This window comes from Carassius carassius, chromosome 7 (assembly GCF_963082965.1).
Source record: "Carassius carassius chromosome 7, fCarCar2.1, whole genome shotgun sequence".
Lineage (NCBI taxonomy): Eukaryota > Metazoa > Chordata > Actinopteri > Cypriniformes > Cyprinidae > Carassius > Carassius carassius.
Genome location: NC_081761.1, coordinates 37,090,331 through 37,104,144, shown reverse-complemented (window position 1 = coordinate 37,104,144; position 13,814 = coordinate 37,090,331). Strand labels below are relative to the sequence as shown.

General features: G+C 37.6%; 2 protein-coding genes and 1 long non-coding RNA gene across 6 annotated transcripts in view; all 3 read right to left on the bottom strand.

Moving 5' to 3' along the window:
• Positions 1-2,367: 2,367 nt before the first annotated feature.
• LOC132144137 (uncharacterized) lies at positions 2,368-5,122 on the bottom strand. The gene is made up of 4 exons (XR_009434327.1): positions 4,992-5,122; positions 4,583-4,633; positions 2,497-2,601; positions 2,368-2,406 (listed from the first exon to the last, which is right to left on the bottom strand). It is a non-coding gene; the product is annotated as an uncharacterized LOC132144137 (long non-coding RNA).
• LOC132144127 (CMRF35-like molecule 8) lies at positions 2,933-4,276 on the bottom strand. 2 transcript variants are annotated; one of them, XM_059554888.1, is made up of 4 exons: positions 4,102-4,276; positions 3,656-3,988; positions 3,294-3,437; positions 2,933-3,155 (listed from the first exon to the last, which is right to left on the bottom strand). In XM_059554888.1, exons 1-4 carry the CDS (start codon positions 4,148-4,150, stop codon positions 3,124-3,126), a joined length of 558 nt encoding a protein of 185 aa, XP_059410871.1. In that variant the 5' UTR covers positions 4,151-4,276; the 3' UTR covers positions 2,933-3,123. The 2 variants fall into 2 exon arrangements, with proteins under 2 accessions (XP_059410871.1, XP_059410870.1); XM_059554887.1 differs by having other exon boundaries at positions 3,063-3,437.
• A 962-nt stretch (positions 5,123-6,084) lies between the features above and the next one.
• The window catches only part of LOC132144113 (CMRF35-like molecule 8), a 16,999-nt gene continuing 9,269 nt past the window's right edge, over positions 6,085-13,814 (bottom strand). For all 3 annotated transcript variants that reach the window (XM_059554869.1, XM_059554867.1, XM_059554868.1), the window contains 4 exons: positions 7,135-7,269; positions 6,704-6,808; positions 6,589-6,623; positions 6,085-6,472 (listed from right to left, as the gene is read on the bottom strand). In XM_059554869.1, the coding sequence (XP_059410852.1) occupies positions 6,146-6,472; positions 6,589-6,623; positions 6,704-6,808; positions 7,135-7,269 (602 nt within the window). In that variant the 3' untranslated portion in view covers positions 6,085-6,145. The remainder of the gene's footprint in view (positions 6,473-6,588; positions 6,624-6,703; positions 6,809-7,134; positions 7,270-13,814) is intronic.

The window sequence follows — 13,814 nt, the reverse complement described above, 5'->3', positions numbered from 1 at the left end:
CTTTTTAACCTCATCCAGCTTTACACATCTTCACAATGACACCGATCTAAACAATGCGATCTGTCCATTTATTATACAGACCTAAACAGCACAGAACTAGCATTCATGAGTGTATATTTGATCAAATTCAAGATTTTAGCTTCTGTAACTGCTCTCAATTTCATTAAATTAACCTTCAGTAGTTATAGTCCATTTTTCATGAGTTCACCCCCTGCTTGAAAAAAAAAAACAAAAAAAACCTTGGAAACCATCACAGATTTTGTAATGGTATTACTGGTTATAATGGGACTTGTATTGGGTTTAATGGAGACTGTAATGGTCTATGTGGGTCTCTACAGGTAATTTGTCAACTTTTATTAGTGGATTGTTGAAATCATTACATCCTAATAGAACATCTCCTGAAACACACTACAGGAAACCATTTTGTAATGGTTTTAATGGTTAATAGTTGATGGTTTGTAATGCTTGTAAAGGTATTTGTAGAGTAAACCATTAGATTTTCTGTGATGGTTTCTGTTGTTTGTTTCAGCAGGACTGTTAGTTTGGAGCTGATTTCAGACCCTGTTCACACCCGTTGTCAAGATATTTTCATTGATCCGAGCACAAGTGAACAATGCTTAATACAGACCTGTACAATACACCTGAGAACAGTGTCTAGAACATTTTAAGCTTATCCACAAAATATTTACATTTTATTTAACTGCTAATTAGATATACTAAGAATAATTTAAAAAGAATACCTAAGTTCACTTTTCTGGTCAGTAAAACTACACAGTTTTTAAAATAATGATAAACACTCAGTATTGATTCATAAAAAATATGTAGCATGCACCAGGTTTTTCTTTTTTTTTCACTTTGAGCATCATTGCAGATGTCTGATGAAGAATTTTTACCGTCTTTTATTATTTATGTTTGATCACTGAGTATATCGGGCTGTCGTTGGTCTTGATGTTTTGTGGACATGTCACTGTTGAGTAGAACAGTTCTGTTCTGTTGTCTGTTGTTGGTTCAGGCGGCTTAATATTGGCATAATAATCACAGTCTGTATCCGTCACCTGATTGGTCGAGTGGATGTAACTGGGGTTTGAATCAGGCTGCTGATTGGTTACTGTGGCATAAACAGCAGAGTCTTGTGGGCGGGTGTTGAGGTGTGATGCAGGCGTCTGATTGGACGAAGATGTTGCAGTGATGACATCAGATGGTCCAGGGTCACTGTTTACAATCTCATACAATCTCATACAATGTCTCATGTGGACACTCTGAAAAACAACATATACATCAATAATTTAGTGGTTTATATTGTAAGGATCCACCCAGCAGCCCAAAAAGCTGAATCCAGTGGCCTGGTTGAAGGTTTAATGCGTATTCAGTCTTTTACTTGTGCTTCTGAATTTATCAGGATTTTGTGTAAATTTTAGCCTAGCTCCGTGTTCGATCTGACTCTTAATTTAGACAATGTTTTTATTTAAAAACTGATCACAAATGGCGATTTTGTATCAATTTTGATATTTGATTATCTTGGACTCATTATACTTTCAATTATCCATTCACTGGGGAACTAATGTCTCTTTTAAGTCTCACGCTAGCTTCACGTGGATCTTATGATCACAAACTCGCTAGTTTGATGCTAGTCAGAGGATGTAGGTAGACGTATACTTGTTTTGCCTGCCGCTTACTGCTTGCTGATGACAAAAGTGTAGTTTATTTAGTCTTCACTCATACAACTTGCTAACAGCAGCGATCAGAAATAGGATCAGCGACAGAAATCAGAAGGTCTCCGATGACGTGTCTACTGCTCCTATCATTCTCGAGCCTTCAGTTTGACCTATCCTAGCCATAAATCTGTGGTAACAAAAGCCTCCTCACAGTCTAATAGTCATAATGATTTCAGGAGAGTTTAGGATAAATCAAATATAACAATGTATTATTAGTCAGGTATAATTGTATCATATCAATTACATAATGAAACAATTAGAAGCCAATTTAGCAAAGATAGTGCAATTGTGAATCACATTGTAACCGCGTGGCAACTTTGGTCCTCATATGGGCAACAACCTTGTGATCCACGCAGGAGACAAACAAATTAAACAGTCACACATGTAACAGTTATCCTAATTTAAGACACATGATCTAAAATGTAGGGTTAGGGTTAGGGTTAGGAAGGAGGTCGGAAGGAGGAAGGAGGAAGTAGGAAGGAGGTCGTAAATAGGTGTTGTTTAAGCTCATTGAAGATCTCTTCTCCAGATCAGTTGTATTGTTTCATTGCATGGCAGAATGATATCTGTTTTCTGTGAGTTCCGAGTTTTGCCTTATTATAGATAATATTGCTAATTATTTCTGATCTTCTACAGGTAAAGATTTGATCACCCACCTCTGTATTGTGTTGCACATTTTGCTGAAATAAACCTGAATAGAGCACGAAAAGAGAGAAAAGACAAAGTCAAATCAACTTAAACACTCTAAAAAAGGGGATTATAATCACGAATAAACTGTTACCTGTCCCAGATTTCCTCTTCCTCTTTTTCAGGATGAGGAACATTGCAGAACACAGAACCAGAACCAGCAGAACCGAACCCAGACCGCCAGCGACAGAAGACAGACCTGAACACAACATTAAAAGAACAACTGTCAAATGAACAATGAATAATATAAATCATATTGGTTATTGTGCTATTAAGAGAGCAGTATTGGAAATATGTTGCTGTTATATTGTGTAACCGAAGTGAAACCATGATGGTGAACCTCAATAGTTCAGAGGAGAACACTTTTGTCTACAGCTGACGTGAAACCAGATTAACCACATGACGTCTGATGTGAGCGTCACTGATCAGGCTCATCATGAGTTACAAGAGTTAAAAAATCTTATTGCATGTTATCATTGAAGACAATGTTGCATCATGGGTAGTGTAGTTTGTGTGTACTTCCTGTTCTGGTTGTTTCTTTCTCCCAGTGACAGAGAGAAAAGCAAGAACATGAACACACACAACCTGCTCAGATCATATTGTGAATATGAACGGAAGTTGCATTTTCAAGGTATATTTTCTAATGAAGACACGTTTTTTATCCAAAGCAACTTAAAGTACACTATAACACCAAAGAAGCAAATATCTGGAGACTAACCCATCATTCTTCAACACAGATGTAGATTTCAGACCCTGCATGCACAGAAAGACATTAAAAACGCATCTAATCTCAAAATAGTCAGCTAATAGATGTATTTAAGTACTGTATATTTATAAGCTCACTATTTAAACAGTCAACAGTCATATGCAGTGACAGACAGATGAACTGACCTGCTGATGTGTGCTGATCTGTGATTGTTTCTTTTCTTTCTGTGATCGTGATGCTGCTGGATCGTGGATTTGTGTCTGTTGTGCTGAAATATGACGCTGTGTTTGAAAAAGAGCTGATTGTTGAAACCTCTGTGGTCTCCTTATCTGAAGAGGAAAGATCAGCTTAATGATACTGATTCAGATGAATTCACACTGATTTTGATATCAAATACACATAATCTTTCATGTAATCTCTTGATAGATGTATTTTATACTGAACACACTCAAGTCTAGCAGACTCAACGGTATATGAGTCGACTTACAAGATTGACTGACTTGATCACTCACACTTTCTACACCATCAAATAACATTAATAACTTACCCTCTTTAACCTGCAACACAATCTCTGAATAGACATCACTTAAAGAAAAAACAGTTACAGTCCTCTCCACACCACACCAGTATCGTCCTGTATCCTCTGTTCTCAGGTCAGTGATGCTGACGATGAAAACTCTGGCCGTCGTGTCATCAGTCAGAGAGAATCTCTCGTCTTCAGCTGGAGATCCTGATTTAATAATGATGTCTTTAAATCCAAAGATACACCTTCCTTTACAAAAATACTTTGAATTTGACTCATACCCAGATTCATAGCTGCATCTGATGTCAACTCTCTCTCCTCTGTGTCCTCTGACTGTTTCTGGAGCACCAACAACAGCTGAAACAGAAATATAATATCAGAAATATAACCATCAAATCATCATGCAGCGACAAAAAAAGTTGAAAACTTCAAATTCTGTACAAAAGACCTCAGAGTTATCTTGAACTCACCTGTAGAGATGCTGGAAAAGAAGAGCAGAACGACACACATGCTGAACATTTTACTGAAATATGAGACCAAAGTCTATGACAAACAGTACAGTCTTTCTCTTCCGTTCTGAGCGAGAAGATGCAGAATTGTACTTCCTTCCCCTTTCTGTTTCTCTGACCTCATCCAGCTTTATATCATCACAATGACACTGACCTTCTGTCTATTTATTATACAGACCTAAACAGCACAGAACTAGCATTCATGAGTGTATATTTGATCAAATTCAAGATTTTAGCTTCTCTAACTGCTCTCAGTTTTATTTAATTAACCTGTTATACTGTGTAACTGAAGTGAACCTCAATATCTCAGAGGAAAACGCTTCAGTCTACAGCTGATGTGAAACCAGATTAACCACATGACGTCTGATGTGTGTGTCACAAGAGTTAAAATATCTCATTCAGGACACTGTTGCATCATGGGTAGTGTAGTTTGTGTGCTCACTAGTGTTTCACTGATTGAGATGAACAGCAGTACTTCCTGTTCTGGTAGTTTCTCTCTCTTTTGATGAGTCACCAATGACAGAGAGAAAAACTATTAACTCTGAATGTGCTTCTCTGTAAGAACATTGTGATGATACTAACACCATGAACACAAATACTACTCATCTTATTTCGTGAATATGAACAGAAGTTGTATTTTCTATTGAAGACACTTTCTTATCCAAAGCAGTATAAAAGTACATATATATAACTGAACCTTCATTCTTCAACACAGATGTGGATTTCAGACCCTGTACAGACATTAAACACACATTTACTCTCGAAGGATTCATCTGATTTCTGTATTCAAGTTCTGTATATTTAAAAGCACACTATTCAGATCATATGCAGTGACAGACAGATGAACTGACCTGCTGATGTGTGCTGATCTGTGATTGTTTCTTTTCTTTCTGTGATTGTGATGCTGCTGGATCGTGGATGTGTGTCTGTTGTGCTGAAATATGACGCTGTGTTTGAAAAAGAGCTGATTGTTGGATCTTTAGTGGTCAGTGTCAGGAAAGATCACCATTAAATACACATAATTTTTCATGTTATCTCTGGTTTAATGATGTATTTTATACTGAACACACACAAGTGTAGCAGACAATCAGCTCAACAGTATATGAGTCGATTTACAAGATTTACTGACTAGATTACTCAAACTTTGAAATAGAATTAATCACTAACCAGCAACAATATTTCTGAATAGACATCTATAAACGGTGAAGTCCTCTCCACACCACACCAGTATCATCCTGTATCCTCTGTTCTCAGGTCAGTGATGCTGACGGAGAAGACACATTATAAGACCATAATAATAATTTACAGATATAATCAACATGAGTGAAATCATCATCATGCAGTAATAATAATAATACAAATAAAAAATGTTAAACTGTACATGAGACCAAATTCTATGACAAACGTTACAGTCTTTCTCCTCTGTACTGATTGAAGAAATCTGGCATCATATTTCCTTGCCCTTTCTGTCTCTCTAACCTCATCCAGCTTTACACATCTTCACAATGACACAGATCGAAACAGCACAGATTAAATACATGTTATTTTGATCAAAATCAAGATTGTAGGTTCTGTAACTCTGTTTAAGTTAACCTTCAATAGATTTGTTCATTTTTCACCACAGGTTTACAGCTGATTTCAGTCAAATGTACATCATCTAGTCGTTGATCATTTCTTACATAATAAGAGTCCCAGGTGTGTGTGGAGCTGTGTATTTTCACTCATCACCTGTAGAGAGCGTGATGAAGCTCAGATCTCTGACCTGCACGCATGGGGTGAACAAAATACTCTTTTACATTTTTATTGGACTTATTGAACTGTTGATGAGGTGTACTCTATACAAAGAATCACACCTATTTTAACTTTTCTTGTTAGTAACATTATACAGTTTATAAAATACTAATACAAACTCAGATATTAATTAATTAAACTGTCTAGATATTATTATTTTATTTTTTTTCACATCAGTGCAGATGTGTGTTGGAGAAGTCTTGTCAGTCTTTTATTATTTATGTTTGATCAGGGAATATATCGGGCCGTCGTTAGTCTTGATGTTTTGTGGACATGTCACTGTTGAGTAGATCAGTTCTGTTCTGTTGTCTGTTGTTGGTTCAGGCGGCTTCATATTAGCATAATAATCACAGTCTGTATCCGTCACCTGATTGGTCGAGTGGATGTAACTGGGGTTTGAATCAGGCTGCTGATTGGTTACTGTGGCATAAACAGCAGAGTCTTGTGGGCGGGTGTTGAGGTGTGATGCAGGCGTCTGATTGGACAAAGATGTTGCAGTGATGACATCACTGTTTGGAATCTCCTCATACATAAGCTCAGCCTGAAAAACAACAAAAATGATTTACTTATTCATAAAGATAGCATCCACTGCTCATCAATAAACAATAATGTAACATGTTTTTCTGATCTTCTACAGGTAAAGATTTGATCACCCACCTCTGTATTGTGTTGCACATTTTGCTGAAATAAAGCTGAAAGATGCATGAAAAGAGAGAAAAGAATGAGTCAAACATACTCAAAAATGAGTTTATAATCACAAATAAACTGTTACCTGTCCCAGATTTCCTCTTCCTCTTTTTGAGGACGAGGAACATTCCAGAACACAGAACCAGAACCAGCAGAACCGAACCCAGACCGCCAGCAACAGAAGACAGACCTGAACACAACATTAAACACAAAACAACACAGAACTGATGATCTGATTATACTGCTGAATAAATAATAATGATCTTATCATTTACATAAATGACTTTGATTATTGAAATATTCAACATTTTAAAATATTGGAAATGTGTTGCTGTTATATTGTGTATCCGAAGTGAAACCATGATGGTGAACCGCAGTCCTCTGAGGAAAACATTTGGCTGATTAACCAGATTAACCACATGACGTCTGATGTGTGCTTCACTTTGATCAGGATCATCATGAGATAAAATGTGTCTCAACAAATGTTCAAAACAATTGCTTATCTCCAAAATATACCATATGATAAAACTGGTACTGGGACTGTTGCATCATGGGTAGTGTAGTTTGTGCGCTCAGTATTTGGCTGATCGTGTTGAACTGCAGTACTTCCTGTCATTGTTCTTGTCGTTTCACTTCCTGTTCGAGGTGTCACTGACAGAGAGAAAAAAAGTGAAATATGAACATGCTGCTCACAATTAATAATCATATTTTGTATAAATGTGTCTGTCAGATGCATGAATGCAGATGTTAAGACGTCATGGAAAACCCATCTAATGTAAAGCTGTGCTTTTGTCCAAATGATTGAATTATGAAATTATTTTAAATGTGCTTAGAAGCTTTGATGCCTCTGTATTCAAGAGAATCAGACTAACTATTGATGATTTGATTGAAATTATGACTTAAATTATTTATGTAAACATAGTGACTACACAATAGGAATAGGGTTTTTTTTTTTTTTACAAAAAAATGCATGTGTGTGAAGGCCCCTGTACACTTCAACCGAAGATCATTTTTGTTCTTCGTATGGGAGCAAAAATAAGTTTGAAAAGGCTGAGCGACGGTATACTGTTTTCGAACATTTCGACTGTAGATTAATGGAAACATGACTTGCGTTGCTCTAAACACAACTGATGAAATGATGAAGTTTAGTCAATCTAGGTGTGAGGCGGGCACCAATAGTCATAATATTCTCCAATCCAATCCAATCCACTTTATTTATATAGCAAAATTTAAACAAACAGCAAGGTTACCAAAGTGCTTTACAGATTTAAAAATCTAACACAAAAACACACAACATACATAAAATAGCATCAACAGTAACAGCAACAAAGAAGACCACAACAGCTCTTATGGTGGGTCAATAGCCAGGGAATCTCAAATGTGTTTTTAAACGAGATTTAAAAATGTGGAGGGTGGGCGCAACTTTAACTTTAATCATTCCACAATTTGGGAGCAACTGCTGAAAAAGAGCGGTTGCCTCTGGTCTATAGCCTGGTTATAAACAAAAGAATAATGATTAGCAGCAGTTCAGAGTCAAGTATCATGTTTATACAATACAAAAGAACCACAATCACTCATTTATGGGAAGTATGAATGTCTCATAGTCTGAAAACTTTAGCATGATGTGGGAAAAAAATATATATTGTTGGTTTGTTACTTTATTTATTAGTGTTCATTTATTTTATTAAACTGGATAAATTGTTATAGCTTTTTATATTTTATGTGGTGTCATGATTTACTTTTAATACAAAACAAAGGTTTATTATTGTATGTTCGTTTGGCATTTCATTTAATTTATTAAAATTGCTTACTGAAAGAACAGCAGCAGCAGTATACAGTATGGTGTAACATTTATTTCAAACACATGTATTTGGTACTTGGTACCTTATATCTTTACTCCTTCCTTTCAATCTTTTCATGGCTTTGGAAAACTTGTCTTGGATGATTCTCTGCATTGCTTTTTTAACTTCGTGTTGTCAACACCAAGCTTCGTTGCAATTTCTCTGAATCTTTAAAGTCTCTCCGCGAACGATCGTACAGGTGCGGACATACCGGATATATATACCGGATATATCAATTTAAATGTAAATTTAAATGTGTGTGTGCAGCTCACCGATTCAACACATTGTATTTATGTTGCAAGTGATAGATGTTGTTATCTCTTTCGTGACCTCCATTGAATGAGATACTATCGGGGGAAAAAAATGCATGTCAAAAGAAGGTGGAGTTTCAGAACACTCCCACTGATTGTGTAACCGTCACAGACCAATAGAAGCTTAAAGGTGTTTAGGAGCCAAACAATGGGGTGTGAACACCAAAATGGGGCGGGGTCTCCTTTCGCACAGACTTTCACCATTGGCTGTGGCTTCAGCCAATTGTTACTGACTCACATTTCAAAATAAAACTTTATAAATTAAACACTGTTTCTAGTTCATCTAAAATAAAATATGTTATATAAATAAATATTCTCCGTGAGAGCAGAGGCCAAAGCTTGTGGCCAGTGGTGTTTGGACCCAAGTCTGAACCTCTGCATCATGATGTAAATGGGAATCACTCAGGAGCGTCCCAGCGGAGGGGAAAGATTTTCCTCTATTGTTTTATTCCAAGCAACGGAGCTGTCCCAGTACCAAAATCCACAGGCTAGGAGGGGGTAGTGATGCTGGGTGTAACTAAAAAGGTGCCATTGTCTGGTGAGTCTCATGTCATATAATCTTATTAACTATTTATGTCCTGATCTGCAACTTTCTTTACCACACTATTCAGCGCAAGTCCCACCATTCAGTCAATTTCACTGGTTAGGGCAAGGTGTGGGGTAGGTTTAGGGGTTAGCTTTTTTGGTTGCATATTTTAAGAAACACTTTAACTGACACAACAAATAAAAACTTCAGAATCAGCTGTGGGGCAGAGTTCTCTCAATGGGAGGAAGCCACGCCCTATTTTGGAGCTCCCACCCTGTTTTGGAGATCTCCACAAGTACTCCTCGCTGCAGACTGTAGCGCTGTGACGTCACGTATGTATGTGACGTGTGTTTACCGCGCATGCGCTGTAACGCATATGTATTTACCGTAAATACGATTCTGCGCTGTACTGACTGTCATTAATGCACATGTCCAGGTTCATTCACTTCCGGATGTTCGTAAGGTATGGTGGATATGAGATATTACTTTTGTTTTCTTAAAAAATTTTGTTTTAATTGCTTTTAATTGTAAAAATGCTTTGGTCATAATCATAGAGAGTGTCATTGCAAATGTGTGCGATTTCAAACATTTATGACATGTTTTATTACATAGTATTCGAATGCTGGTCTTTAAAAGTCTTATTTCGCCTAAAATGAAGCATTAAAGATGTCTAAAGACTTTATTAATATAAGTAATGCCATTGATGGTTGCATGCATTGCAAAAAAATATATAATATTTGTAATCTTTTTCATTAACATTATCAAAGATTAATACACTGTAAAACCCGACAAGTTAACTTAACTCAAACCGTTTGAGTAAACCGATTGCCTTGACTTTAATACCCGACAAGTAAACTTAACTCAAACGGTTTGAGTAAACAGATATCCTTAAGTTATGTTAACTCAAACCATTTGAGGAAACAGATTGCCTTAAACCGTTTAAGTTGAAAAAACTAACAGTTATGAGTACTCTGAACTTAATTCAGTTGAGTTCACTGAAAGAAGATATACATTGCAATTAAGTAATTAAGTGATTAATTGAGTGATAATTGAGTTTAGCGATGAACACCTGCTGTTAACAAACAGAATCACTGAAGAAAAGAGAGAAAGGAAATACAGCTGACTTCAGACACAGCCTCACTCAAACCTGACAAGTTATGTTAACTCAAACCGTTTGAGGAAACCGATTGCCTTAAAACATTTAAGTTGAAAAAACTAACAGTTATGAGTACTCTGAACTTAATTCAGTTGAGTTCACTGAAAGATGTACATTGCAATTAAGATTAACTAAGTGCTGATTGAGAATTAGTGATGAACAGCTGCTGTTAACAAACAGAATCACTGAAGAAAAGAGAAACACAAGAACTACTACAACTGACTTCAGACACAGCCTTAGATGAAATCAACTGAAATAAAATACATGAAATCTCTCAAGATCTGATTAAACAACCCCACAAACAGCATAACCAGCTCCACTTATTAATAACCAGACTGACTTTATTTCTGTCAGCCGTCTACAGAAGATCTTATTGAGAATGAACTAAGGTTTAGATGTTGATTTATTGTTTCATTTGAAGTAACCATGTTAGAGATCAGTGTTTGCTTTAGTTGGGCTCTTGACCCTTGACTTCTGTCTTAGTCTACTTTCTGGCTGTTATAACCGTGTGTTTCTAAAACACATTTGTTGTAACTCAAAAGCCCAGAAAAAATGCCATCAGGTGTTAACCTGTACCTAGGTGTGGGTTGTTATACTTTATATTGGTGATGATAATTATTCATTATTATTCACAATTATTGAGCCGTACAGAGTCTAATCATTGATGAAGTAGGCGTTGTGTAATTTGTAGAAGTGGTTCTAGTAAAAAATGACACTAAGAGCCAGTGGACCTCTGATAATCAGTAAATATAAAAATGACTTTCTAAACATTTTGTACACATACATTTTTCTTCTATGCCAGTAGTTGGTCAAACACAGACACTAATAATCAGAATATGAACCTCTACAATGGTGACGAAAAAAAACATGCTGCAATGCATGCTGGGTACTATTGTAGTACAAAACTCATCCATGGCTCCCAGCATGCTCTGCAGCATTTTTTTTTATGGTCACCATTGTTGAGGTTCATATGCTGATTATTGATGTCTGTGTGTGACTAATTGACGCCATAGAAGTCCAAAATGTTTGGAAAGTCTTTGTATTATGTGATTATCACAGAACCACTGGCTCTTAGCATCCATTTACTATAATCAATCAAATTACACAACAACTATTTCATCGGAGATTAGACTCAGTACAGTTCAATAATTGATGATTATCATCACCAATATAAAGTATAACAACTTACACCTAGGTACAGGTTGGCACCTGATGTTAGTCACCGTTGACCTTCCAGAGTCAGAGCTAGTCACCGATGACCCTCCAGAGTCAGGACTAGTCACTGATGACCTTCCAGAGTCAGGGCTAATCACCGATGCCCATCCAGAATCAGGGCCAGTCACTGATGACCTTCTGATGACCTTCTGCTCCGCCCTGGGGGGCGCATGACCCTGACTACACGGTTGTGGTGGTCTTCCGCTCCGCCCTGGGGGACTCTGGCGTCGACCACGAGGACGTGGTGGTCCTCTGCTCCGCCCTGGGGGGCTTCCGCTCTGACCACGCGGACGTGGTGGTCCTCTGCTCCGCCCTGGGAGGCTTCCGCTCTGACCACATGGATGTGGTGGTCTTCTGCTCCGCCCTGGGGGGCTTCCGCTCTGACCACACGGACATGGTGGTCTTCTGCTCCGCCCTGGGGGGCGCTTGCCTTGACTACACGGTTGTGGTGGTCTTCCGCTCTGCCCTGGAGGACTCTGGCCTTGACCACAAGGGTGTGGTGGTTTTCTGCTCCGCCCTGGGGGGCTTCATGTTGTTTTTTCCTTTTGTTTTTGTGTTAATGTCTGTCCCTGTTCCTTTCTGTTAGTCTGGCCCTCCGTCCCTCCCCCTGAACCTCCTCCGGTCCTCCTCCCTCCTGGTCTTTCTGTGTTGTGTTTACATTCTGGTGCCTGTTCCCCATGTTTTTCTTTTCTGGCCCTCCGTCCCTCCCCCTGAGCCTCCACCTGTCCGCCTCCCTCCTGGTCTCTGTTTTGTGTCTGTCTTGGAGCGTCTGGGAGCCGCTCCGTAGAAGGGGGGTACTGTCACAGTGTCCGGGTTGTGTTCCCTGGGTTTCCACTAGGTGTCCTCAGTTCCCACGGTGTTTATCATATTATCACTTCCTGTCTCCTTATTTGGTCACCTTCCTCCTTGTTTAGTTAATTGATTGTTCCCCACCTGTCTCCTGTTTCCCCATTATCCTTTTGTGTATTTATACCCGGTCTGTCTGAGTCTGTGTTACGGAGTCCTTGTTTAATGTTCCTTGTTCAATGTTAATTCATGTCCGTCAGTTCTTGCCCTTGCCTTGTCTTCTTGTTTGGTTTATGTTATGTTTGGATATTCTGGTTTTGACCCTGCCTGGACTGTTTACCCCTTTGGATTACCCCTTAATAAATATCATACCCGCACTTGGATCTCTCCGTGTTTCTTGTATCACCACATGTGACAAATATATTTAAAAATACATTTAAAATATTTTCCTTGTATGGCTCTTTTGCCTTTCTTCAAAATGATTTAATATTGCTTTAGTATTGTTTGTTCTTTTATGTAAATTAGGTGTCGTGAACTGGAGTGCATTGTCTGAACAATACAACCTGAGTTCCCGGGCGTCATGTTCTCTGACCCAGTGCCTCCGGTGCAGTGAGATATTTAAAGACTGTCCACCTGGCTGTGTGAGGAATCGCAGGAGGAGAGTCCTGTGTGGGTTAGATTCATTCAAAGAATTTGAGGTCTACTGCTTGGCTTATTGTTTTATCAGTGATTTTGAATTTCAGAATTTTTTTTCTTGTGTCATGTCTATAGTCTTAATCTATATTTGTATATACAATTATATTTTCTGTTTTGTTCTTTGAAATAAATAAAAAAGATCACTGTCATCAGTTTGGTTTTTTTGGAGGCACCTTGCATAAAATGGGATGCAGACACTGAAAGTATACTGTATGTAGTCAACTGAACTTAAAACTACTTTATTGGCTTAAATGTCTCACATGCAAAATTGCCAAAGCAAAAGAAAAATGTCCAAATTTCTAGTAAAAAAATAGATAAACAAGAACCATAGCATAAGAAAGGCAGTGGCTATTTACACTTAGAGCAAATGGCTATAGATTCTATTTATACTATGTTAAAATAGCAGGATTTTCTGCTATTTATATTACTTATTGCAAATAGTGGCAATTATTTGCACCTCAGTATTATAGTACATTATAAAACAGCATGCAATAATTACTGAGTGTAAATTATAATTTTAATTCAAATTATTAAATGGATGCCACCATATTAGGACAATAAAGCCCTCCCTCACAACTTTTTTATTTTTTCCTTCGTTTTTATTTAAAATAAATGCTTTTCTGATGTGATTTGAAATTTGAAAAGGTAGAAAAAAACTGTCAAAA

What these genes read in the sequence shown, in the direction of transcription:
- LOC132144127 (XM_059554887.1), bottom strand. Translation starts at nt 4,150, where the DNA reads ATGTTCAGCATGTGTGTCGTTCTGCTCTTCTTTTCCAGCATCTCTACA. An exon ending in CTTTTCCAGCATCTCTACAG is followed by an intron (nt 3,989 to 4,101) that starts GTGAGTTCAAGA and finishes TTTCTGTTTCAG; the next exon opens with CTGTTGTTGGTGCTCCAGAA. An exon ending in TGTGTTGCAGGTTAAAGAGG is followed by an intron (nt 3,438 to 3,655) that starts GTAAGTTATTAA and finishes TTTCCTCTTCAG; the next exon opens with ATAAGGAGACCACAGAGGTT.